Source organism: Pristiophorus japonicus, chromosome 24 (genome assembly GCF_044704955.1).
Source record: "Pristiophorus japonicus isolate sPriJap1 chromosome 24, sPriJap1.hap1, whole genome shotgun sequence".
Classification (NCBI taxonomy): domain Eukaryota; kingdom Metazoa; phylum Chordata; class Chondrichthyes; family Pristiophoridae; genus Pristiophorus; species Pristiophorus japonicus.
The window spans coordinates 15,284,198-15,311,409 of NC_092000.1; the positions used below are offsets into that span (position 1 = coordinate 15,284,198).

General features: G+C 46.0%; 1 protein-coding gene across 2 annotated transcripts in view; it reads right to left on the reverse strand.

The window, feature by feature from the left end:
- Positions 1-9,835: 9,835 nt before the first annotated feature.
- The window catches only part of hook2 (hook microtubule-tethering protein 2), a 59,836-nt gene continuing 42,459 nt past the window's right edge, over positions 9,836-27,212 (reverse strand). For both annotated transcript variants that reach the window (XM_070867285.1, XM_070867286.1), the window contains exons 15-22: positions 26,435-26,575; positions 25,605-25,692; positions 22,078-22,112; positions 18,885-18,967; positions 17,848-17,951; positions 16,330-16,437; positions 14,143-14,214; positions 9,836-11,300 (exon numbers count right to left, since the gene is read on the reverse strand). In XM_070867285.1, coding sequence (XP_070723386.1) covers positions 11,160-11,300; positions 14,143-14,214; positions 16,330-16,437; positions 17,848-17,951; positions 18,885-18,967; positions 22,078-22,112; positions 25,605-25,692; positions 26,435-26,575 — 772 coding nt within the window. In that variant the 3' untranslated portion in view covers positions 9,836-11,159. The remainder of the gene's footprint in view (positions 11,301-14,142; positions 14,215-16,329; positions 16,438-17,847; positions 17,952-18,884; positions 18,968-22,077; positions 22,113-25,604; positions 25,693-26,434; positions 26,576-27,212) is intronic.

Below are 27,212 nucleotides of genomic sequence, written 5' to 3' on the forward strand. Positions count from 1 at the left end.
CCTGTGGGAGCACACTATCTCCTCTTTGCACATTACAGGCTCGAGTGCACAACGTGTCATGTTGTCCGTTTTTGTTTTGTATTGCTTCAAATTCTTGTGGTTGGGGCAAAGCCATTTTCCCCCCCAGAATGTCCAAGTGCACTATTGAGGGCTGGGAGGTGGGAGCGAAGAGAAGGCCTTTGCTTCCACGTGGACCATTTCCCATACCTCAGGAGCCTCGTCAACAAAAGCAGATATCGATGTGGGGATTCAACACCGCCTCCAGTGCAGCCTTTGGCCGCCTGAGGAAATGTGTTCGAAGACCAGGCCCTCAAATCTGCCACCAAGGTCATGGTCTACAGGGCTGTAGTAATACCCGCCCTCCTGTATGGATCAGGGGCATGGACGATGTACAGATGACATCTCAAGTCGCTGGAGATATACCACCAACGATGTCTCCGCAAGATCCTGCAAATCCCCTGGGAGGACAGATGCACCAACATTAGCGTCCTCGACCAGGCCAACATCCTAGCATTGAAGCACTGACCACACTCGATCAGCTTCGGTGGGCAGGCCACATGGTTCGCATGCCAGACACGAGACTCCCAAAGCAATTGCTTTATGCGGAGCTCCTTCACGGCAAACGAGCCAAAGGTGGCCAGCGGAAGCATTTCGAGGACACCCTCAAGGCCTCCCTGGTAAAGTGCGACATCACCACCGACACCTGGGAGACCCTGGCTGAAGACCGCCCTAGGTGGAGAAAGTGCAGCAGGGAGGGCGTTGAGCTCTTCGAATCTCAACACCGAGCGTGAAGAGGTCAAGCGCAGGCAGCGGAAAGAGCGTGTAGCAAACCAGTCCCACCCACCCTTTCCCTCAACTAATGTCTGTCCCACCTGTGACAGAGTCTGTGGCTCTCGTATTGGACTGTTCAGCCACCAAAGAACTCACTTTAGGAGTGGAAGCAAGTCTTCCTCGATTCCGGGGGACTGCCTATGATGATGATAAGTACAACGTTAAAGACTTGGATTTATATAGCGCCTTTCACAACCACCCGGATGTCTCAAAGTGCTTTACAGCCAATGAAGTACCTTTGGAGTGGTCACTGTCGTAATGTAGGAAACGCAGCAGCCAATTTGCGCACAGCAAGCTCCCACACACAGCAATGTGATAATGACCAGATTTTGTTATGTTGATTGAGGGATAAATATTAGCCCCAGGACACCAGGGATAACTCCCCTGATCTTCGAAATAGTGCTGTGGGATCCTTTACGTACACTTGAGAGCGCAGACCGGACCTCGGTTTAACGTCTCATCCGAAAGACAGCACCTCTGACAATGCAGCGCTCCTTCAGCACTGCACTGGGAGTGTCAGCCTGGATTTTTTGTGCTCAAGTCCCTGGAGTGGGACTTGAACCCACAACCTTCTGACACAGAGCCGAGTGTGCTACCCAGTAAGCCACGGCTGCCAGATACCAATGAAGAACTGAAAGATCTTCCTCTCTGCGCTTGCCGAGGGGCTGCATAGTTGTCGGCCATCTCCAAAAAAAAAGTGCGGAGCACCCACCACCAAACCTCCCTCTGGCTGACCCCGCCTCCTCTGCGTTGAACCCCACTCTGCATTTTGTGCCTATCTTGGATTACACTTGGATTCACGCAGGTGCTGCACTGATGGGCTTGGGCATCAGCCATCAGGAAGAATCAAAAACACACGAATAAACGTGTACAAGAGTGCGATATTAAGTAGAGTCAAAAGCACTGATTCCAGCTTGGGTTTTGATCGAAGACCTTGATTGTCTGCATCCTTTTGCTTCCGTCTTCACAGTGGAAGACACAAAAACCATGCCAAAAATTGCTGGTCATAGGAATGTAGGAAGGGAGGACCTTGAGATGATCACTATCACGAGGGGCGTAGTGCTGGATGGACTAATGGGATTGAAGGTAGACAAGTCCCCTGGTCCTGATGAAATGCATCCCAGGGTATTAAAAGAGATGGCGGAAGTTATAGCAGATGCATTTGTTATAATCTACCAAAATTCTCTGGACTCTGGGGAGGTACCAGCGGATTGGAGAGCAGCTAATGTAACGCCTCTGTTTAAAAAAAGAGGGCAGGCAAAAGGCAGGTAACTATTGGCCGGTTAGTTTAACATCTGTAGTGGGGAAAATGCTTGAAACTATCATTAAGGAAGAAATAGCAGGACATCTGGATAGGAATAGTGCAATCAAGCAGACGCAGCATGGATTCATGAAAGGGAAATCATGTTTAACTAACTTACTGGAATTCTTTGAGGATATAACGAGCATGGTGGATAGAGGTGTACCGATGGATGTGGTGTATTTAGATTTCCAAAAGGATTCGATAAGGTGCCACACAAAAGGTTACTGCAGAAGATAAAGGTACGCGGAGTCAGAGGAAATGTATTAGCATGGATAGAGAATTGGCTGGCGAACAGAAATCAGAGAGTCGGGATAAATGGGTTCTTTTCCGGTTGGAAGTCAGTGGTTAGTGGTGTGCCACAGGGATCAGTGCTGGGACCACAACTGTTTACAATATACATAGATGACCTAGAGGAGGGGACAGAGTGTAGTGCAACAAAATTTGCAGATGACACTAAGATTAGTGGGTCTGGGGGTCAAGGTCAGGATTGACATATTACTTCCATCCCAATCTCAGCGGCAGTACTTGGGAAGAGGACGAGGAGATGTGCTGCAAACAGGCCCGATCCCACCTTCCACACAGGGAGAAAACTAAGGCCCAAAGGATTTTGGTCAAACACAGTTGCATCAAGGTGAGGCCCCTTTAACTGGACGGGTCAAATCGTGACATCACAGCGCAATCCTGACCCTCTCACAACTCATCACTGTGAAATTAGACATCACAATAGGACTGAGAGAGACTACAAGGAGATTTGGATAGGTTAAGCGAATGGGCTAAGGTTTGGCAGATGGAATACAATGTCGGAAAGTGTGAGGTCATCCACCTTGGGAAAAAAAAACAGTAAAAGGGAATATTATTTGAATGGGGAGAAATTACAACATGCTGTGGTGCAGAGGGACCTGGGGGTCCTTGTGCATGAATCCCAAAAGGTTAGTTTGCAGGTGCAGCAGGTAATCAGGAAGGCAAATGGAATGTTGGCCATCATTGCGAAAGGGATGGAGTACAAAAGCAGGGAGGTGTTGCTGCAACTGTATAAGGTATTGGTAAGGCCGCACCTGGAGTACTGCGTGAAGTTTTGGTCACCTTACTTAAGGAAGGATATACTAGCTTTGGAAGGGGTACAGAGACGATTCACTAGGCTGATTCGAGAAATGAGGGGGTTACCTTATGACGATAGATTGAGTAGACTGGGTCTTTACTCCTTGGAGTTCAGAAGGATGAGGGGTGATCTTATAGAAACATTTAAAATCATGAAAGGGATAGACAAGATAGAGGCAGAGAGGTTGTTTCCATTGGTGGGGGAGACTAGAACTAGGGGGCACAGCCTTGGAGGAGCTAATTTAAAACCAAGTTGAGAAAAAATTTCTTCTCCCAGAGGGTTGTGAATCTGTGGAATTCTCTGCCCAAGGAAGCAGTTGAGGCTGGCTCATTGAATGTTTTCAAGTCAAAGATAGATAGATTTTTAAGCAATAAGGGAATTAAGGGTTACGGGGAGAGGGCGGGTAAGTGGAGCTGAGTCCACGACCAGATCAGCCATGATCTTATTGAATGGCGGAGCAGGTTCGAGGGGCTAGATGGCCTACTCCTGTTCCGAATTCTTATGTTCTTATGACTGCATCTGACCGGGCGTGTGTGTTATGATACATTTTTCTAAGCGTATTTACCGTTGTTTAATCCTGTTTCTGAAGGATCCACACAGGAGCCATTACAACTCAGTGTACGAGTCCTATCATTGCACAAAAAGTGACAATTTGCATAGATTTTGGGATTGGATGGGCCAAATAAACTTCCAAATCTACAATTGTCTCATGATCTATATGGCATGGAAAACAATTGCACAATTGGTGCTTCTCAACAATCTGTCATGTGAGTCAATGCTCACGCAACCAAGTTGTGTGCCATAATCAATGCCTTGATGTCCTCTTATAGGGACTAGATGTTTTACTGTTGCAGGTCCACTTATTTCGCTGGATAAACTGGTTGGAAAATAACCAGGCAGGAAGAGGATGAACCATGGGACCCCAGGCCTACTGCAACCTGCTCTATCTTAATCTAGAAGCTTACCTCAGTTGACAGCAAGGACTGGCGAGATGAGATTTACTGTTGGGTTCATTATTTTTGAGGAAAACGGAGGGGGTGTGGGGAATAAAGAAAATGAATAGTTTTGAAGCTTTTGAGCTCCAACCCGTGTTGGGAGGGCAGAATTATCCTGCATTGGCGACCTTGTGAGATAATGAAGAGCACACAAAGGTGATTTTAAGGGTTGGGGGGTGGGGGGGGGGGAGGTGGTGGGAGATACGGATTTTGTTGGCTACAGACTATGGGCCATTCGGCTAATCTTTTCCCTTGAACCTGGCCCTGGAAATACGAATGCCCAATGGTCTTGCTGACATCTTTACCTGAACAGACAATGCTGGTTTGGAAGAGGAAATGAATGAGCTACTGACAATTGCGTGCTTGGTTTTGGAGTATTCTTGAATTTTAACTGGGGTCATATTGTCTCTTCTGTCTACCCAGCCTCATCCCCTCTGGTTTTACCTCTTTTGGAAAAACATTATTCTGGCATATATATATATATATACAATATATATTTTTTTTATATATATATATAAATATATATATATATATATACACACACACACACGTGGTGGTTGAAAGAACCATTGGCCTTGACCCAGTCCAGTTTGGGTATTATGTAAATCCCAGCATTACAAATGGCATTCAACACATCAAAGCTCACCCTTCATATGGGAAAAGGAAAATGTGGAAGCTAAACATTTGCACTACAGATGTCTGTACCTCAGATGGGCTTTTTAAAAGACATTCAACTTTCTATTAAATGGGCCTTTTTATGCAGTTAAATGTGGATCGGGTAAGGCAATCACATTTGCATGTATAAATGGCAGGTTTTTAATGTGATTAGACACTAAATCACTGGAATGTAGCGACATTGGAATGAGTAAGTTGTTTCATCGCTTACTGCTTGTACTTATCAGTACTGTTTTGGAAATAATAGAATAAAAGGTAGATTATATTATTTGGCTGTTTTTGTTCAATTTGATTCCAAACTCGATGGCTTCTTTCACTGAATGAGCTGCTGACAATTGTGCGCTAGGCTTTGGGCTTTTCTTGAATAGCGGGGTTGGGGAAGACGTACCAAATAATTGTGAAATACATCACTGGGTTATTGTTCCCCGAGTAACTTGGAGATGCCTCAGGAATGGATCCCATTTTCCCGACAGGTTGCTTGGCTCATTCCCTAAAAAAAGGACAAAGTTCGAGAACATGGAATTCACTAAACCTATGGATATTAATGGATTAAGGTATTTAAATCCCTTCATGGCCTTACCATCACACTGCCCCCCCCCCACCCCGCCAAGAGTACCCCCACCACAAAATCTCAGTTTCCCCAACTCTGGCCTCTTGTGTATTCCTCCCCCCTCTCCCCACAATTGGCAGTATGGTTCAGAGGGTCACACACTCGCCTCTGTGTCAGAAGGTTGTGGGTTCAAGTCCCACTCCAAAATCTAGGCTGACTCCCTAGTGCAGTGCTGCACTGGCAGAGGTGCCGTTTTATGGATGAGACGTTAAACTGAGGCCCCGTCCGCCCTCTAAGGTGGACATAAAAGATCCCGTGGCATTATTTCGGAGAAGAGCAGGGGAGTTCTCCCTGGTGTCCTGGGGCCAATATTTATCCCTCAATCAACATAACAAAAAAAAATTATCTGGTCATTCCTATTTTTGGGAGCTTGCTGTGAGCAAATTGGCTGCCGCGTTTCCTACATTACAACAATGACTACACTCCAACAGTACTCCATTGGCTGTAAAACATTTTGGGATGTCCTGAGGTCGTGAAAGGCGCTATATAAATGCAAGTCTTTCTTTCATGCAAGTGCTATTGCTCTGGAATTCTTAAACTGCTGCTCATTTAAGATCCTCCTTAAAACCCGCCTCTTGGACTGAGCTTTTGGACTCTCCTTCAGCTCGGTGTCCATTTTAAAAATCAGATTACATCCCTGCACCGTGGGACAATTTGCTATGTGGAATGTGCTCCCCGAATGGGGAACTGGAAAGGGGGTTGAAATTGTAAATCAATAATGATTAATGAACCACAGACCTAGAGTAGCGGAACCCAGTTTTTCATGACCGCTTGCCAATTGACCAATTCTAATTACCCTTCAGCTTTTGGAGAGAGGACGACAAAATGCACTAATTAAAGTCCAATTAGCTTGTCTGGTGTTGAAAGACAATTGTAATTCAAAATTCTTTGCAAATTTTGTGTCATGTATCTTACATTATTATATATAACTGTATCCTAACATGCTATACATGACTGTAATAAGATATGACCTGTAACCACCAGCATACCTTACCACCAGGGGTGCACTTGCAAGAGACAGGTATATAAGGAGGTCTCAGGCAAGTGCAGCATTCCAGAGCTGTGAAATAAAGGTGCAGGTCCAGAGTAACCTTGACTTCACTACATGCCTCGTGTGAATCTGTACTGAGGGGACAGGACTTTACATTTTCAGAAGATAAACTATTCTAGTCAGAGCTTGTTTAGAGTGTGGAGTGGTTCGCTCACCCTGGATTTTAACTATAGACAAGCCAAGAAGAAACACATAGCCTATATTATTCTTTAATTTCAGCACTTGAGGTTAATTGAAGTTTTTTTCCCCCCCTGAAGAGGAATAAAGATCAAAGGAAAAACGGTAATTCTGCCAAAGCATCTAAAGAAACATAGGACAATGGGGTATAAACAATCATCAGAGGCAGTCCCTTGAAATCAAGGAAGACTTGCCTCCACTCTAAAAATGAGTTCCCAGGTGGCTGTACAGTCCAATACAGGAATTACAGTCTCGGTCACAGTTGGGGCAGATAATGGTTCAAGGAAAGGGGGGGGGGGGGGGGGGGGTGGGGAGTCTGGTTTGCCGCACGCTCCTTCCGCTGCCTACGCTTGGTTTCTGCATGCTTTTGGCGACGAGACTCTAGGTGCTCAGCGCCCTCCCGGATGCACTTCCTCCACTTAGGGCCGTCTTGGGCCAGGGACTCCCAGGTGTTGGTAGGGATGTTGCACTTTATCAGGGAGGCTTTGAGGGCGTCCTTGAAATGTTTCCTCTGTCCACCTGGGGATTACCTGCCGTGTAGGAGTTCCGAGTAGCGCGCTTGCTTTGGGAGTCTTGTCGGGCGATGTGGCCCGCACAATGCTGCTGGTCGAGCGTGGTCAGTGCTTCGATGCTGGTCTGATCGAGAACACTGACGTTGGTGATTCTATTCTCCCAGGATCTTGCAGAGACATCATTGGTGGCATTTCTCCAACGATTTGAGGCGTTGCTGTATCATGTCTCTTAGCCATAAACATATACTAGACGATGAAATTAGCAATTATTGTGTGTGAGGGGGCTATCGTTCGAGTGATGTGGCCGTCGCTGGCAAGGCTGGCATTTATTGCCCATCGCTAATTGCCCTCGAGAAGGTGGTGGTGAGCCGCCACCTTGAACCGCTGCAGTCCGTGTGGTGAAGGTGCTCCCACAGTGCTGTTAGGGAGGGAGTTCCAGGATTTTGACCCAGCGATGATGAAAGAACGGCGATATATTTCCAAGTCAGGATGGTGTGCGACTTGGACTAGAAGCCTTGGCGAGTTGCTGCAGTGCAGATAATACATAGTGAATGCTTAGGGTGGCGGATGGCTATATATGGGGTAGAATTGCGGTTGATTAGATGGCTGGAGAGCTACACTTAGAGATGACTGAAAGGGAATCTTTTTTGTGGCTCTTTTATCAAATGTGATTGTGTGTGTAATACCGTATTCGGTTTTCAAGTTGCTTACTGTATCAGAGATTCTATATACAAGGTATCACAATGGAAAAGGGTCCTGTGCAAATGAAGCTTAAATAAAGTGGTTCTTATTTAAAAAGCAACCACTGCTCATCATCCTGCAACCAATCCTGCCAATTTCTATCGTACTGCCTCACAAGCACATGGGAATGCTGTACAAGATATCCTGGAGACACTGTTGGGAAGTCACCTGCCCTACTCATAGTAAGTCGACTGGAGAACATGCACACCACTTACAGGCCATGACAAAACATTCAAAAAATTTAAACATTTAAGTGAAGACCAAGTTAACCTCACGAAGCCTTCTGCTTTCACAGATCATGTACACTCTTCCTCCCCATTTAACAAGTGGCATCTGTGGCTCAGTGGGCAGCACTCTCGCCTCTGAGTCAGAAGGGTGTAGGTTCAGGTCCCACGCCAAGAACTTGAGCACAAAAACCCAGGCTGACACTCCCAGTGCAGTGCAGAGGGAGTGCTGCACTGTCGGAGGTGCCATCTTTCGGATGAGACGTTAAACCGAGGCCCCATCTGCTCTCTCAGGTGGACACAAGAGATCCCACGGCACTATTGTGAAGAAGAGCAGGGGGAGTTATCCCCGGTGTCCTGGCCAATATTTATCCCTCAACCAACATCACGTTGCTGTTTGTGGGAGCTTGCTGTGCGCAAATTGGCTGCCGGGTTTCCCACATTACAACAGTGACTACACTTCAAAAGTGCTCCGAGATGTCCGGTGGTCGTGAAAGATGCTATATAAATGCACGTTTTTTTTCTTTTTAACGAATCACAAGTGGGACATCAAGCAGAGCACCTCAAAGCAAGGAGAGACTTCCGTAGATTGGAGATCAGCCTGTTTAATTTGAGGCAGGTGTCAAAGCCTCAAAACCTAATCGCAGCACTTTCCAACCCTTTCTTTCTACCCTGTCCACCAGATCGTTGAAAGTGCAATGCCATTTTGTTCTAAAAAAAAAGTGGTGGTAAACTCCGAAAGGAAGAAATTCAATTTTATTAACATTTGCTCGCAAACATCATTCCCGAGGGTTTCAGCAAGGTTACAAGCAGGACGGCCCCTTGTATATCTGTGTTCAGCGTGCTCAATAACATAAGAAATTAGAACACAAGAAATAGGAGCAGGAGTCGGCCATTTGGCCCCTCGGGCCTGCTCCGCCATTCAACAAGATCATGGCTGATCTGATCTTGGCCTCAACTCCACTTCCCTGCCCGCTCCCCATAACCCTGTATCCCCTTATCGTTCAAAATACTCAGATCTTTATGAAAGCTCTTAATCTGTGCAAGGAAACGTAAGTCGCACTGAATTTCCCCATCCCTCGCTCTGTCCCGCACAAAGAGCTCGATGTATTACAATCATTTGGGACTTTGTTTTTTTCAGAGAAACATAGGTCAGGCAATGTCCCCTGTAAGCCGCATGGCCTCCTGCATGACCCGCCTCCCCCAACGTGTGCCGTCTCTACAATGTAAAAGCTGGTGAGCGGCCCCATGTGGGGCCTTACAGGTGACTGCGCGGCCGATCGGGAACACCGATGTCAGGATAAGCCTCCTATTAAGGCCACGTCAACGAAACAACATATAAAAAAAAAACAGATGATCTGATCATTATCACATTGCTGTTTGTGGGAGCTTGCTGTGCGCATACTGGCTGCCGCGTTTCCCACATTACAACAGTGACCACACTTGAAAAAGTACTTAATTGGCTGTTGTTTGGTGGTTGTGACAGGCGCTATATAAATGCAAGTCTTTCTTAATAGGACTCCAGCTTCCTGGACCACACACGTAGTGCAATAATCATTACACTGCATTTCCTATTTTTTTAAAAAAGTGGAAATAAACAGGCAGTCCGCTACATAATACATATCTAAAGGACAAAAACTTTATTTAAATTAACAAAATCCAGGACAATTTATAGAACCTAGACTCCAGAACAGCTCGCTAGTCGCCGTGTTGACAACAGCTGTACATTAGATTCAATTTAAATATAAACTAAAATATTTTCTTTAAAATAAGAATTCAGTTCAACTAATGATTTCTGTCCAGCTTAACAGCCCAACTCCCAGAGTGCTGAAGACCTTCCCCACCAGCAACAGAACCATAAAATGTAAATTAGCCACAAAACAGAGTAAAAATTCAGCAATCCTAGTCATCGAGAGGGAAAGAGAAAAGACCGATACAAAAACAAAAAGTTGAATTTCTTCGGCTGTAGAAGAAATGCAGAAAACGCTGCATCAAAGGGGGTCCTGCGTCCCACTGCAACTATGGAGCTGGGAAAAAACTACCTGGTTCCACTTTGATGCAAGCTTTGTAGCCCGCAGGCCACCACTCAAACGAACCAGAATCAAATGGCTACCAGTTAAGAGTAAAGTGCAAGTATCTTCGGTATAAACGTCGCCAGTAATGTTCTGTAATAGAGCAGCCTTACCATCGGCAGTCGGACCTACAAGGTGCTTCGGTAAAGTAACTAAATGGGAGCCGGACACCTGCGTTACACACTCCGATCTCAAGCTCGGCACTTAAAAGAGAAACAGCAACGCTAAGAAATTAATGTACCGTGGGTATTAGTGTCACAACATCAGGAGGCCCCACACAGGGATAACCCCCGTTTACAATCAGTGCTTCCATAGCTTCTGGTCAACCTCGATCTGCCTTGGACTAGCTCAAAATATTTTTGTTTAAACAGTGAGGATGGTGGGGGGGGGGGGCGGGGGGGGGAGAAAGAGACGAGAGGGTAAAGAAAAAGGAATGAGAACTGGTCAGGAGTCGCTGGGAATGGCTGTACGAGGGAGATGAATGAACACTGGCTGTAGGGAGCAAATCGTTTGCCCCACCCTGGGTCATGAACGACTGTGGGTTCCATTCGATTCCATTGCAGAGTCAGACTTGGGTCTCTTGCTAATTCCCGCCCCCCCCACCCAAAGGGGATCATCGGCATAGTGTTATAAAAAGGTGTTGATATTAAACCAAAGTCTCGTATAACTAATTTTTTTTGTTTTTTAAAAAAAAGGATTATGACGGCAGAACTCCCAACGTAAAAATTCCCCAACTTAAAAACCTCACAGGAAAAGAACATTGTGCGAGATAAGCTCGGAAGGGAGTAGCAGTTGTGTTTTTTTTGGGGGGGGGGGGGCTTGTAGATGCGTTGGGGCACGGTGATTTGTCTTCACGCCCGTGCGCCGGTCTATCGCGTCACGGATTGCTGCAGCCGGTTTGGATGAGCTCGCCGCGCATTGGTAGCTTGCCTCTGCTGGGCCAGGAACGACTGCGCTTGGCTGTGGCCCCGGGACCGCTCCTCCGTTACCTTTTGGTGTAGAGCCATGCCCTGCAGGGGGAGCAAAGCACACAAGAGGGTGAGACCCCGATATTCCAACACAGCCTCGCCCGCGCCCATCAGTGAGACAAGCAGGGAATAAAGTCGGGTCGGATAAACCTTCCGCTGCAGAAGTAAATTCCGCAAAAATACCACGCTGGTCAGTCAATAAACAGCTCTTGCAAAGAGCAGGCACAGGCACGAAGGGCCGAGTGGCCTCCTTCTGTGCTGTCTGATTCTATGATCTATAAAAATACTAAAATCAGACGACTTCAGATAAAACCCCCTGCCCTCGCCATCACCGTAGACTCAAGAGCCTGGAGACCTCGGTTTGAAAACCCATGGACTAATTAATCGATTTTTAAGCACCAGCCTTAGCTCAGCGGTCACGCTCTTGCCTCGGAGTCAGAAGGTTATAGGTTCGAGAACCAACTCTAGCAACTTGAACACATAATAGGTTGACGTTTCGGTTGAGGGAGTGCTGCACTGTCAGAATAAGAACATAAGAAATAGGAGCAGGAGTAGGCCATTCAGCCCCTCGAGCCTGCTCCACCATTTAATGAGATCATGGCTGATCTTCTACCTCAACTCCACTTTCCTGCACCGTCCCCATATCCCTCGATTCCCTTAATATCCAAAAATCTATCGTTCTCTGTCTTGAATATCCTCAACGACTGAGCCTCCACAGCCCTCTGGGGTAGAGAATTCCAAAGATTCACCGTGCTCTGACTGAAGAAGTTTCTCCTCATCTCAGTCCTGATTTTGAGACTGTGACCCCTGGTTCTAGACTCCCCAGCCAGAGGAAACATCCCCCCTGCAGCTACCCGGCGAAGCCCTGTAAGAATTTTGTATGTTTCAATGAGATCGCCTCTCATTCTTCTAAACTCAATCTCTCCTCATAGGACAATCCCCCCATCCCAGGAATCAGTCTGGTGAACCTTCGTTGCACTCCTTTCGGGTGAGATGCTAAATCGAAGCCCTGTAAAAGCACGGCACTATTCATAGAAGAGTAGGGTAGGTCTCTCGATGTCAACACTTATCTCGCAAACACCACTAAACAGATTATCTGGTCCTTCCCCTCACTGCTGCTCTGTGCAAAGTTTCTCTCGGGCTTACTATATAACAAGCGACTACGCTGGGCTCTAACCCTTCGAGCTATCGCATTTTGAACGAGATATGCCCTCAATGTGAAGTTGGCATATGCACAGTACAACCTGGAGGATCAAACCTTCCTCGCAAACAGCTGACAACCATCAACCGCCTCGGAACCGGTCAGGGTCGATGCTGCTGCCTTCTCCACGGGTGGAAGATTAAAGCATCCCCATCATGTGACTGTGGAGCTTCTAATCAGACCCTGGGGCACATCACTGAGCACTGCCCCCAGAGGGAATTCACAGGCCGCCTGCACAGTATCCACGCTGTTACACTGGGAGCTTTGGCCTGGATATCCGACTTCGATATTGACATTTGATTTGCTTTGTGACTACCATACAAAAGAAGAGAAGACTGGGGTCGAGAACGAGGGGCATTGATAGAAGATTACATGCAGAGATCGGGACAAACATTTTTACTTTAGAAGCTGCAGGCTACTGGAATTAGTAACTGAAGCATAGATATCGGCAGGTAGTTGAAGGAAAGCGGGATAAAAGGCTATGGGATCAAGCCTGTCACACGGCCTACTGTTTGTGTGGAGGATACACACACCGCCATGGCAGGCCTGTTTCCACATTGTACTTTCACGCAGAAGTACCTCATTGGCTGTGAAGCGCTTTGGGACTTCCCGGGGTTATGAAAGGATGTAGATAAATGCAAGCTCATTCTTTTCTTTTTACAACATTACAACAGTGACTACACTTCAAAAAGTACTTCACTGGCTGTAAAGCACTTTGAGACGTCCGGTGGTCGTGAAAGGTACTGTGTAAAAATGCAACTGGACCTTATGGAGATTACCAGCCTCTGAAGTTCTTCTTTCATACCTTCAGCAAATAAATTAAATGATTGAGGTTGTATATTACTCTAAAAGCACTTTCACCCTCGATGTTCAAGTTGCATGAAAGATTAACTCTGTGGTTGACCAATTTAAATCGCACATGCACCACCGCCACCTAGTGGCATAAATGGGCAATACAATGCCTGGTCACCTCAGTGGGACCAAAACTCGAATCTAAACCTACAATTGAAATTATCAGCATCAGGTCCAGTTTTAGAGCCTGCAGAAAGCTGTGGGTAAGAACATTGTTTTAAAAAAAAAATCAGATCTGTCCTGTGGCACATTGTGCACTCAAATTGTGGGAAAATGTGTTTAATTAATTCCCGCCCTTTCCCTGGGTCACTACTCTCCAAAACTAATTGCCAGTGTAAAGCCCTTAGACATGTTTCAATGCAGTGGTAAGGCACTACATAAATGAACGCTTATAGATATAAAAAACATTTTATACGATGACCTGCCATGATTTTACAGATCTTAAGGGGAGCAAAAATAAAACATGCATCAGTTGGAACATAAGAAATAGGAGCAGGAGTAGGCCGTTTGCTCCTCGAGCCTGCTCCACCATTCAATAAGATCATGGCTGATCTGATCATGGACTCAGGTCCACTTCCTCACCCACTCCCCATAACCCCTTTATTCCCTTATCGCTCAAAAATCTGTCTATCTCCGCCTTAAATATATTCAATGACCCAGCCTCCACAGCTCTCTGGCGCAGAGAATTCCATAGATTTACAACCCTCAGAGAGAAGAAATTCCTCCTCATCTCAGTTTTAAATGGGCGGTCCCTTATTCTGAGACTATGTCCCCTAGTTTTAGTTTCCTCAATGAGTGGAAATATCCTTTCTAGTAAATGTCTAGACTTACCATGTTGTACCAAGCACTGATGATCAATTTCTCCTCTTGGTCTCTTTGGGACTTGTTCTTTTCAAAGTCATTCTAACAAGGAACAAAGAGTCATTGGAAAAACACATTCAAAAGAGCCTCTGAGAGGACAGTACTTGGAGATCTTGGGGGAATATTCACTGTCCCAACAGAGGGCCGCGTGCCCCCACACCTACCTTGCACATCAGAGACCGCAAGCACACAAAAATGGGGCATTGCATGGAGAACAATGAAGGGGAGGAGGCAGCAACGATATCACCTGAGGCACCCTGAGGTGTTCACTTACTAAAACTGTATTTGCCCGGATACAAGAGATTCCACATTGAACCTGCAACCCGGGAAAAAGTTACCGTATATGCCTATGGAATCAAACACAAGAACATAAATAGGAGGAGTAGGCCATACGGCCCCTCGAACCTGCTCCGCCATTTAATACAATCATGGCTGATCTGATCATGGACTCAGCTTCACTTCCCCACCCGCTCCCCATAACCCCTTATCGTTTAAGCAACTGTCTATTTCTGTCTTAAATTTATTCAATGTCCCGGCTTCCACAGCTCTCTGAGGCAGCGAATTCCACAGATTTACAACCCTCGGAGAGAAGAAATTTCTCCTCATCTCTGTTTTAAATGGGCAGCCCCTTATTCTAAGATCATGCCCCCTAGTTCTAGTCTCCCCCATCAGTGGAAACATCCTTTCTGCATCCACCTTATCAAGCCCCTTCAATCTTATACGTTTCGATAAGATCACCTCTCATTTTTCTGAATTCCAATGAGTAGAGGCCCAATCTGCTCAACCCTTCCTCATAAGTCAACCCCCTCATCTCTGGAATCAACCTAGTGAACCTTCTCTGGACTGCTCCCAAAGCAAGTATATCCTTTTGTAAATATGGAAACAAAACTGCACGCAGTATTCCAGGTGTGGCCTCACCAATACCCTATATTGGTATTGATCTGTATACCTGGGAAAAACACTCTCTAATGGACACCAAGGCTCGCCGGATGATCCAGAGAATTAAGACAGTGAGCATCTGTCAGATAGACAAGGGAGATCCCAAGTTAGAGCCTGATTTGGGCTGACAGTGGAGGTGTCGGGATAAAATACATTTGCTGCCGCTGGCAAGTCACTGACTTTGATCAGAAAGATTTCCAGGGCAGGGCAGTAGGTGTGCAGCAACTTGGAGCTGATTAGACCACAGGATTCAAATACAGGTAACTCTCGATTATCCATACACGGATCCAACGGAAAACCATTGTAACGGGATTTAAAATTCTGTTGCTAACAAATGAGAAGACAGCCCCAAATAATTTGGAAAAATCTCCTTCCAAACACTGTGCTCATTTGTATATGCTCATTCTCTCTCCCTCTCACATTCTCTCACACTCGCACTGTAAAAGTCACCCTCCCCTGCCCTTGCTTTGCTGGCGTGTGCGCGCGCTGCCGCCGCAGTCTCTCGCAGCCGCCGCTGACGTTGGGAACGGGGGCAGTACTGGCAGCGGTTCCAGACACAGAACCTGTACATGCATGCTGGCAATGTCCATCTTTTGTTACTGTTTGTATTGGATCATTAAAGTTTTAACTTTAAAGTGTAGACTCACCCTAACGGAAAAATCGTTTACCCCGAATAGCCCAATCCCCGAGGGACCCGGATAATCGAGAGTTGTCTGTACATTGAGAGTTTCTCGCGCACAAAAGCATAGTTGCAGGCACTGTCAATTTAGTTAAAGGGGAATGAACTTAGGGATTCTTTGAATGAAAAAGTATCATCCTGTTTTAGAGAGAAAATAAATTTACTTTTAATTATTATTTTTTTTTTGTAACCGGTTCAATTTACCGTCCTGTGTGGAGATCCTGGAGTAGATCTCCCTCCACGTTGGCTCCTCCCGAGACGGCAATTATAGGAAGCACGAGTTCCTGAGGGTAGGCAGCTGGTGAGCAGTATTTACAATGGAGCTGCTCTGGATGTGAAGAGCGGTTTTATGTAACGGCGGTGTTGGAACAGCCAAGCAAGGAGCAGCAACTTTACTCAAGGGGCTCCATGATAGCAGAAATAGTGGCATTTCCTCTTGGTGTACTATTTCCAAAAACAGAATTGTCCTAACAGTTCCCACTGGCTCTGCTCATCAGGAAGAGCCAGAAATAGGCTCCTCAAACTCAGTTACTCCTTACCTCCAACAGTTGAATCTTAACTTCCTTCTCGTGCAGTTGATTTTTCAGGGCTTGAACCTCAGGGGCGGTTGTTGCAGTAGTTTGTTTTGGGTCGAGAGTTTGAATCACCTGAAAAAAAACACGACAAGAAAACCTTTTTAGATCAGTTGGTCAAACTGTTCCAAGACCATAAGAAATAGGAGCAGGAGTAGGCCATACAGCCTGCTCAACAAGATCATTGACCTCAACTCCACTTTCCCGCCCGATCTCCATATCCCTCGATTGCCCCAGCCTCCAAAAGTCTTATCCATCTCAGCCTTGAATATATCCCTCTGGGACAGAGAATTCCAAAGATTCACAACCCTGAGTGAATAAAGTCCTCCTCATCTCTGCCTTATCCTGAGACTGTGAGCCCGAGTTCTGGACACTCCAGCCCAGGGAAACAACCTCTCAGCATCAACCCTGTCAATCCCCTTCAGAATCTTGTACGTTTGAATGAGACCACCTCTCATTCTTCTAAACTCCAGAGAGTATAGGCCCATTCTACACAATCTCTCATCATAAGACAGCCCCTCTCATCCCAGAAATCAATCTGGTGAACCTCCGTTGTACCACCTCCAAGGCAAGTATTCTGTACTGGCAAATGCTCAAAATGTAATGGTTAACTTTATTTCTGGAATTTCGTTGTCTCCCTTACCCTGGGCACTCTGAATCTGCCCAAAGTTAATTTGAAAAAGTTTGGAACCTGAATAGATTCCAAACTCTTTCAAATTAACTTTGGGCCAGACTCTCGGCTTCATTATCGGCGATTTTCTCGGCATTACAGCTGGTTTTCCGCCCGGCGAGAGTTTCCACGTAAGTTTTTGAACGTTGTTGCCCACATGTGAAGTCGCCCGCCGGGACCAAACCGCCGACCTGCAACGCCAAGAACAACCACCAGGGCGTAAGTTTGGCCTCAATTACCGACGTCCAGATCGCCGAGAGACCGGCCCTGTAAAAGCTGCTTAAACAGGGCGGTAAGGGGGAACCCTGCCAAGAAAGGTCAGTTAAAGGTTCTTTAATTATTTGTTTAAAATTTTAACACGGCAATTAGGGTTAAAACGGACTTGGGAATGGTTTGTATGAGTTTAATTTTCTTTTTAATGAAATTTTTTAAAGAGTTTTCCCCCTTCCCTAGGCCCAACCGCAGCCTCGGACTAAATTTTTCTACTTACCGTCCATTCCGGCAACGATCGCCCATTTGTCTAACTTTGCACTTACCCGCCGAGAATGAAGCTGCAACGGCCATTTTCTCGCCGGGCGATCAGTTCTACTTACTTTTACCTGCAAAATGGAAATTCTCGCCAGCTTTTTTCACCGAACAGTAGCGGGCCTTCTCAGCAGGCAATCGGGTGTTGAGGGCCTTTATGGAAAGTCTGGCCCATTGTCGCAATGTGCCCAGGCCTTAATCAGACCGTATTACATTGCAGGCTACGAAGCAAGCAGAATTCTTAATACTTGCTGGGATTTGCTTTCCTTGTAATTCTGGTCTTAACTTACCGTCCGTGCCTTCTCCAGATACTTCTTGTATCGCTCCTCCATGGCTTTCATGTCTTCATCTTTCTTCTTCAAAACTTCTTGCAGCTCATCAATCTTGCGGGCTGCTACAAATTTAAAAAACGAATTGCGCATTTAAATGCGTCTTTCAGAGGCGACATTAAACCGAGGACCCGTCTGGTCTCTCAGGTGTGTTTAAAAGATCACATGGTACTATTTCGAAGAAGAGCAGGGGAGTTAGCCCCAGTGTCCTGGGCCAATATTTAACCCTCAACCAACAGAACATAAAAACAGATTATCTGGTCATCATCACATTGCTGTTTGTGGGAGCTTGCTGTGCGCAAGTTGGCTGCCACATTTCAACAGTGACTACACTCCAAAAGTACTTCACTGGCTGCAAAGCGCTTCGGTGGTCGTGAAAGGCGCTATATAAATGCAAGTCTTTCTTCTTTGATCTTATTGAATAGCAGAGCAGATTTGGGGGGGGGCCATATGGCCCACTGTTGCTCCCACTGCTTATGTTCTTGTATTTCAAGGAGTGGGTAGACCAGGTCTCCCCTCGCTTTCCTCTCCTTACTCTCCCTCCCTCAAAATAATCCATAGATAGTGACGGCACTCTCCAATGACAGCCAAAATCCATGACTTGAACTTTGGATAGTCTGGTTAATTACTAATCTACCAACGGAGCCACAGGAGGACTGGACTGCATAATTTAGGCTGATACTTCAGTGCAATACAGGCAGAGTGATGCACTGTCAGAAGTGGACAAAATGTTAAACTATTAATGTTGCCAGTGGGCCCCACTGTACTATTTGAAGAGCAGGAATTTCTCTGGCGTATCTTGGCCAACATTGCTCCCTCAATTAATAACTCAAAACCAAACAGATTATCTGTCCAACTGCAGCCTTTGGGAGATTGTTGCTGCAGAATGGCTACTGCATTTGCCTACGTAAGTTAGGATGCTTTGATGTGCTGAGGACCTTTACAAGCGCAAGTACTTTGCGTTTCTTACTGAAAGTCCTACCACTTCCAATACTTACTATGGCTGTCTACTGTCGGCTCCAGGTCATCGATATATTCTCTCTTTTTCTGTAGCTCTGTGTGGGCTTCGTGTAGCTTCTCCCTGCAACAACATGAAAGGACTCAATATGGGGAGCTTCACCTTTCTTAACCAGTCAGACACATTTCAACAAAATGGAGGGGGGGGGGGGGAAGATTTGGAAGAATGCTCGGAAAAGGAGTTGATTTTGTATTTACCAACATAAATTGAACTTTCACCAAATAAAAGTCAATGACTACACTGTCAGCAGAAAACGGTAAGCGTGTTATTCTCGGTTGTCAGATACGGCACAACTTCCTTTGTTTAGGGATGAGTACAAATGGGGCAAATAGTTTCACCGCCTAAGATTACAGGAGACTCAAGCGGATTGAGTCAGGTGGAGGCAGTTCAGACTCAGGCATACGAGCCAAGCCACAGAGCAGCTGGAAGAGTGAAGGTCAGCACCTTAGTTGTCCTCTCTGGAGTGCTCTTTGACCTCTGCCCTCGTATTGGTTGAGAACTGTTCACATCAGATGAACAAGAACGAGTATCCTCACCAGATTAAAATTGTCTGGCGTCTCGGGGGACTAAACATTTGACAGGTAAATTAAAAAAAAAAAACATTTTTAAACTCCGCGTGGAATCATGGATGATACAATTTGAGAAAGGAACACAGGACAATAAGGCAGTCCCCCGGAGTCAAGGATGACTTGCTTCCACTGTAAAATGACTTCTAAGGTGACTGAAGAGACCAATGCGGGATCTGCAGGCTCGGTCACAGGTGGGGCAGATGGTGGTTGGAGGGATGGGGTGCTTGATTTAGCGTACGTTCCTTCCGCCGTTTGTACTTGGCCTCTTTCGTAGCTTCCAGGGTTGGGACGTACGCACTGTCCGGTCTGTCGCTGTTGGGGTTGTCCATGAGGGTCCTGATGTTCCAGGTCCCGAACTTAAGTTTAAAGGGTGGAAGATGCCTGTGCGTGAATTCTTTTAATGTGGGGTGGCCATTGCACACCAGCCACCACATGGGCTTGACAGAGCAAGGTCTTGATCCAAAGGCAAGGGGATCCAAGACGATTGGAGATCAGGCTCTGCTGCATGGGCCAAGCACACATACACATTCCTACCGACCCCCCCCCTCCCTCCCCCAGGTCCTTTCTCCCTGGTTTTCAGAGAGCGCGGTGTCGCTGAGTGCATTAGAAACATAGAAATTTACAGCGCAGAAGGAGCCATTTCAGCCCATTGTGTCCGCGCCGGCCGACAAAGAGCCGCCCGGCCCTTGGTCAGCAGCCCTGAAGGTTACATATAAATCTATGAACAATGACGGAAAGGCAAAGAGCACCCAGCCCAACCAGTCTGCCTCACACAACTGCGACACCCCTTGCACTGAAACATTCTACACTCCACCCCAACCTTAGCCATGTGATCTCCTGGGAGAGGCAAAAAAAACCCAGGCCAATTTAAGGAGAAAAAAAATCTTGGAAAATTCCTCTCTACCCATCCAGGCAATCAAAACTAGTCCAGGAGATCACCCTGGCCGTATTCGATTCCTTGCAGTACTTACCATTATATCTGCGCTGGCCAACAAGGGGTTATCCAGTCTAATCCCAATTACCAGCTCTAGGTCCGTAACCCTGCAGGTTACGGCACTTTAAGTGCCCATCCAACCATCTCTTTAAAGTGGTGATGGTTTCTGCATCTACCACTCTCCTAGGCAGTGAGCTCAGAGCAGCTTGAGAGTGTGACCATAAAATACAGCAGAATAAGGAGCAGTAGGGGCACCAAGCAGGACAAAAGGCCTCATTCCAGGGCCACTGTGCACCTCCACGCTGCTCATTCATTGGCTGAGGCCCGAGAGCCAATTGCCTGCCTGTCCTCTTGAATGCAGTCAGTGAATGGTTGGGGGCAGGACCGGAACACTCATTCCTCAATATAATAACAGAAAGATAACAGGGGAAAGTATCATTTGCCTTCAACTATGAAAACTCTCTAAATGAGAACACATTGAATAATATGCCTCATAAGGTCTCAGGCTAGGGAGGGGAAAAAACACAAAGCTACCATTGATCACGACAGGAAGAATGGCCAAGAATCAGGGAAGAAGCAGAACGAAGTCTCCCAGATTGTGTTAACTATTTGCAAGAATGTTAGTGGGAGTAAATTACCACAATGTAATCGCCTTACAAATACCATGCATGTTTTGCAACTGCTTCACTCTCGAGAATGCATGAGTTCTCAATTAGCGCGAGAGCCTTGTCCACACTTTACCCCAGTGTTAAGAGTTAGTTTGGACGTTATTTAGACAAATGCAAATCAAGAGTGGTGTTTAAGCAAAGCTAATGAGGCCACTTCCTGTTCTCTGCCGGTTTTCCAAATACTCAGCATGGCTCAATGTTCCGCTGTTAAATTCTACTACTGTGAAGCCCCTTTTGGTACGTTAAAGGCGCTATATAAATACAAGTGTTGTAGTTATGGAGGGGATGCGGCGAAGGTTCGCCAGAGTGATTCCTGGGATGGCGGGAGTGTCGTATGAGGAGAGATTGGGTCGACTAGGCCTGTATTCACTAGAGTTTAGAAGAATGAGAGAGAATCTCATTGAAATGTATAAAATTCTGCCGGGGTTGGACAGACTGGATGCGGGCAGGGTGTTTCCCCTGGCTGGGAAGTCTAGAACAAGGGGTCACAGTCTCAGGATACGGGGTAGGAAATTTAGGACCGAGATGAGGAGAAATTTTTTTCACTCAGAGGATGGTGAATCTTTGGAATTCTCTACCACAGAAGGCTGTGGAGGCCAAGTCACTGAATATACTTAAGGAAGGAGATAGATAGATTTCTAGACAAAAAAGACATCAAGGGGAAAAAGCGGGAATATGGTGTTGAGACAGAGGATCAGCCATGATCATATTGAATGGTGGTGCAGATTCGAAGGGCTGAATGGCTTACTCCTGCTCCTATTTTTTTCTATGTTATAATACCATCGAGGTTTATAAAGCAGTTCCTAAGTGGTAGGGAAACAGCCAGAGGATATCAGGAGTAATAGATGCTTGTAGAATTAAGGAGCTAAAGATTTGCTGCTATGGTTTTAATTGGAGGACTTTGGTGACGACATTTCAGCAGCAACATTCCTTTTCGCATTGTATCTGCAGCCCCGAGCATGCAAGGTCAAACCCGTGAGGGAGGAGATTCTTTCTACTCACAGGTGTTCATCCAGCTTCCGCTTCAGCAGATTAGACTGCGAGAGAAAGACAAAACAAAAGGTGGGGGAAGAGGAAGGTAGAGTTGAGTACAGACAGCAACAGAAACGCACAACTGTTCTTTTCATCAAAAAAAGGTCCATTGAATAAATTTTCACTTTTACATGTTAATCACACGCACAGAACAAAAAAAAAAGCACGATTGAGGCACAGATATTCAAAAACAGCAGAGCTGCACACAAGATTATCAGAGGGGCTGCCTGTCCCCAAATCTCTGCCCTTTCACTGGGCCATCAAGTTCAGAGTGTCCTTTTTAATCAATGGTTTGAATCGCAATCCCGAAGGGCTCACTCAAATGGCATTTTGCACCAAATCAGACTGCAGTTACAACTGGCTTGCCGCTTCTGGAGTGGACATAACCCAATAAGGAGTCGAGAGAAATGCAATCCGACAACCACTCCCTCCGCTGTGCACCCACCACTGTGTTGAAATCAGGACGCATTGCACCTCTATCGATCCCAGGCCTCAATATTTTGCAACTTCTGCTCCTTTCAGCTTTACCTTTCTTTGATAGTCTACACGCCTTTGCAACCCAAGTTTGATGTCACATAATCACTGTTTCTTCTCTTCTACATCTGCACCCTCCCCAACGTTCTCGACATCCTGCACTACAACAACAACAACTTGTATTTATAAAGCGCCTTTAACGTAGTGAAACATCCCAAGGCGCTTGACAGGAATATTGAGATTAAAAAAATGTAACACCGAGCTGCATAAGGCTTGGTCACAGAGGTAGGTTTTAAGGAGCGTCTTGAAAGAGGAAAGAGAGGTAGAGAGGCGGAGAGGTTTAGGCAGGGAGTTCCAGAGCCTGGGGCCTAGGCAACAGAAGGTTGAGCGATTATAATCAGGGAAGCTCAAGAGGGCAGAATTAGAGGAGCGCAGACATCTCGGGGGGAGGGGGTTTGTGGGGCTGAAGGAGATTACAGAGATAGGGAGGGGGCGAAGCCATGGTGGGATTTGAAAATAAGGATGAGAATTTTGAAAATCGAGGCGTTGCTTAACTGGGAGCCGATGTAGGTCAGCGAGCACAGGGTGATGGGTGAACGGGACTTGGTGCGAATTAGGACACGGGCAGCCGAGTTTTGGCTCACAAATTATAAAATAAACAAATGCAGAATATGCAATATGGGCTAAACACCAGTCGTGGGTTACCCAAGGTGCCTAAGAGGATGCAAAATATCACTTAATGCCCTGCCTATCCACTGACCTCTCAAGCTCCCTCAATAAGCACTTTTCACCCACTTTTCTTTAACAATGGAAGTTGGACTATTCAGCATGACATTTTGGATCGTCCCATGGGTCTCCAAAACTTCGGTCTAACCCAGTTTATCTATGCATCAATTTTTAAAAAGCCCCAAATCCGATGTACTCAGACACTCCCCCAATTTCTTATCCCTCCACTGTAAAATGGATCATTGATGAGTCACTGCTCTGTACTTCATTGGCTGTAAAGCCCTTTGAGAAGTCCGGTGGTTGTGGAAGGTGCTATATAAATGCAAGTCTTTCTTTCTTTATGGAATGAAACTCTGAATTTGAAGAACTAACTGTTACATATCCTTGGTTGGTGTTATGTCCACAATAGTCCAGCGAGTTCGGAAATCCTAAACCGATGCAAAGTATTCCAAACGTCTTAATACGAAGGCCCAGTGAAAGAGTTAGGTGACCATCTCACTTCCATTAGAACCAGCAGTGAATACTATCTACAGAATTAACCCTTTGAAAAGTGCCAGGAATCGCACACTTGCGCTTCCAAAATTCTTCTCTATAAATTTCCAATTAGAGAAAGGTCGAGCACCATGACCATTGCCTGGACACATTATGGTTAATGAGACACTGGCTGGTTCGTGTACAAAGATCTTGGAATTGATTGACTGCGTAGCAACTGATGGTGTTCAATACAAAACTGCTTAGTGTCGCTGCACAAGCTTTCACCCAATAATAGGGACACAGGAATGTACAGTGCTGGAAAAGACCATAGTGACCCATCTAGTCAGTCCCACTAACACCAAGCTTGGCATCTAAAACCTGTAGATTGTCGGAGAAAGACAAAACTGAGGGAGGCAAAGAATTTCGCTGCTTTAAGGTCCTGGGGAGGGGATATGTTAAGAGTTAAGGAAAAATAGCACACAAGATGCAATAAGGAACTAGAAACACATTTCTCTCTTTCGAAGAAGAGCAGGGGAGTTACCCCCAGTGTCTTGGGCCAATATTTATCCCTCAATCAACATAACAAAAACAGATGATCTGGTCATTATCACATTGCTGTTTGTGGGAGCTTGCTGTGCGCAAATTGGCTGCCGCATTTCCCACATTACAACAGTGACTACACTCCAAAAGTACTTCATTGGCTGTAAAGCGCTTTGGGACGTCCAGTGGTCGTGAAAGGTGCTATAGTAATGCAAGTTTTCCTTCAACTACACTGGGTTCAGCTGTGAATTGGTATAGGAGCTCATGGAATATCCAATTTGTGACCAGTTAGTATTACTCCAATGACCAAGTGCTCCAGGGCTCCACGTTCAGCTTGGTAGAGAGAACTGCAGTCTTCAAAGGGTTAAACCATGCCCAAAACATAAATCAAGAAAAAATTAAGCACTTTTAATGTGAAAACTGACCCTTGGGAAATTTCAAAATGAAAGGTGATTGTAAAGCAGCAAGTAAAAATATGTAATGAGTTTAAAAAGTGTCGCAACCACGCCACCAATCTGTGCAATTTTTCCATTGATTTGTGCTTTTTCTGTACACTAATTGTGGATGAATGTCCAACTGCTGATATACTTACAATGGCCTATTGCAGATGAGAACACACAAAAGGGAAGAGAAAGAAACACATTAGACATTTATAATGATTCCACGTTAGTCAGCATCACATTGTACATATTAACCTCCCCTCATTAACAAAGCTGCAGCTTTTTGAAATGAAAACTGATCTGCACAAAAGCTGTATGTTCTTCAGTCTCCAAGTTTCTCTCTATCCTTGATTGCATTCAGATCCTGTTCAAATTTACAACTGATGCTTCTTTGAATGCCTGTAAAATGGAGGGGGAATAACACGGCTGAGAAAATGCAGCGTTACATTTGTGCAAACGTCACCAATAAACTGCTCCAGCAACATACCTCAGCTGCAATCACAGAAGGGCAAAACCGGATTGCTTCGCCGGCTTGGCTGAGTTTCAAACCGTATCTAGTTCCACGGGCAAAATTAGTGCTATGGTTTTGGACCCCGCGAATTAGACTATGCTGAACTTCACTTAGGACAGGACACAAACATAAGGGGGGTGGGGGGAGTGGTGGTGTTGGGGAGAAGCGAGTGACAGCAAGGAAGACATACACAGGATAAAGGAAGGGGATTACGACAAGGAATTGGAGACGTCACTTGACTCTGCCTGTTTTCACTTTCATTAAAGCCCGTCTGATCCATTTTGGGCTTTCTTGCAGACCTCGCCAGACAATTACCCAGCATTTGTACTCACATCTTCGGCCTTGCTTCCCTGCTCCTGTAGAGCCCTTTGGAGTTGTTCCACTTGTGCCCGTAACTCAGCGATCTGCTGCTGACTCAACCTAGAGCATAAGAACGTAAGAATTAGGAGCAGCGGTGGGCCATTCCGCCCCTCGAGCCTGCTCCGCCATTCAATGAGATCACGGCTGATCTTCGACCTCAACTCCACTTTCCTGAACTGTCCCCATATCCCTTGATTCCCTGAATATCCAAAAATCTATCGATCTCTGTCTTGAATATACTTAACGCCCTCTGTGGTAGAGAATTCCAAAGATTCACCGCCCTCTGAGTGAAGAAGTTTCTCCTCCGCTCAGTCCTAAATGGCCGGCCCCTTATTCTGAGACTGTGACCCCTGGTTCTAGACTCCCCAGCCAGGGGAAACATCCTCCCTGCATCTACCCTGACAAGCCCTGTAAGAATTTTGTATGTTTCAATGAGATCACCTCTCATTCTTCGAAACTCTAGAGAATATAGGTCTAGTCTACTCAATCTCTCCTCATAGGACAATCCCCCCCATCCCAGGAATTAGTCTGATGAACCTTCGTTGTACTCCCTCAATGGCAAGTATATCCTTCCTTAGGTAAGGAGACCCAAACGGTACACAATATTCCAGGTGTGGTCTCACCAGGGCTCTATATAAATGATGTCAAATACTCAAATCCTCTTGTAATAAAGGCCAACATACCATTTGCTTTCTTAATTGCTTGCACATTGGTTACCTGGGTTAAAAAAATGCATGCTTCAACACTGAGCTCCCCAAAATGTTCATGTGCTTTTGGCACATTTCCAACCCTCCCTGCTGACCTGTTTTCGTTTTCCAGTTTATGAGTGTTCCTGTTGGCATCATCCAGCACGCTCTGGAACTCGGTCAATTGGTCCTTGTGAGTCTCCTCTTGCTGCACACGCAGCATCTTGTTCTCCTGCTGCAACCGAATGACCTTCTCCCTAAAAGCAACACAGCCCGCAAGTCAGCGTCATGGCAACCCAAACCAAACCAAGTACCGTGGTGCAATGCTCCCCCTAATTCTTTTTGGGGTGGGGGGGGAGGGGTGCGGTCCCTTTAACAGGTTGCTCAGACCATTCAAAATTTTGTGCATCACAAAATCTCCCATTTGAAAGGGCTGCACGGGACCTCAAGACAGCTGCGCGGCTTAGCGGGAACATTGTTATGGCGGCTCTTTTAGGAACTGAAGAGTCCAGTAGTTTGAGCGCTTCGGAAAGAACTTGCATTTACATAGCGCCTTGCACAACATCAGGACCTCCTAAAGCGCTTTACAGCCAATGAAGTATTTTTGTAGTGTCACCGCTTGTAATGTAGGGACCTTGTTATGACAGCTTGGGGAGGGGAGCAGTCGGAGAGAGGAGGAGGATTGGAAAGGCAAGCCAAGCAGACTTGCGGAGCACTAATAATAACAACTTTTATTTATATCGCATCTTAAACGTTGTAAAACGTCCCAAGGCGCTTCACAACTATTTTACAACACATTAGATATTGACCATTGAGGGAAAGAGAGGGGAAAAATCGTGAGAAGGAAGTGTAAAGGGGTTAAAGGCTCGGGTCCGAAACAGCAGCCAAAATGCA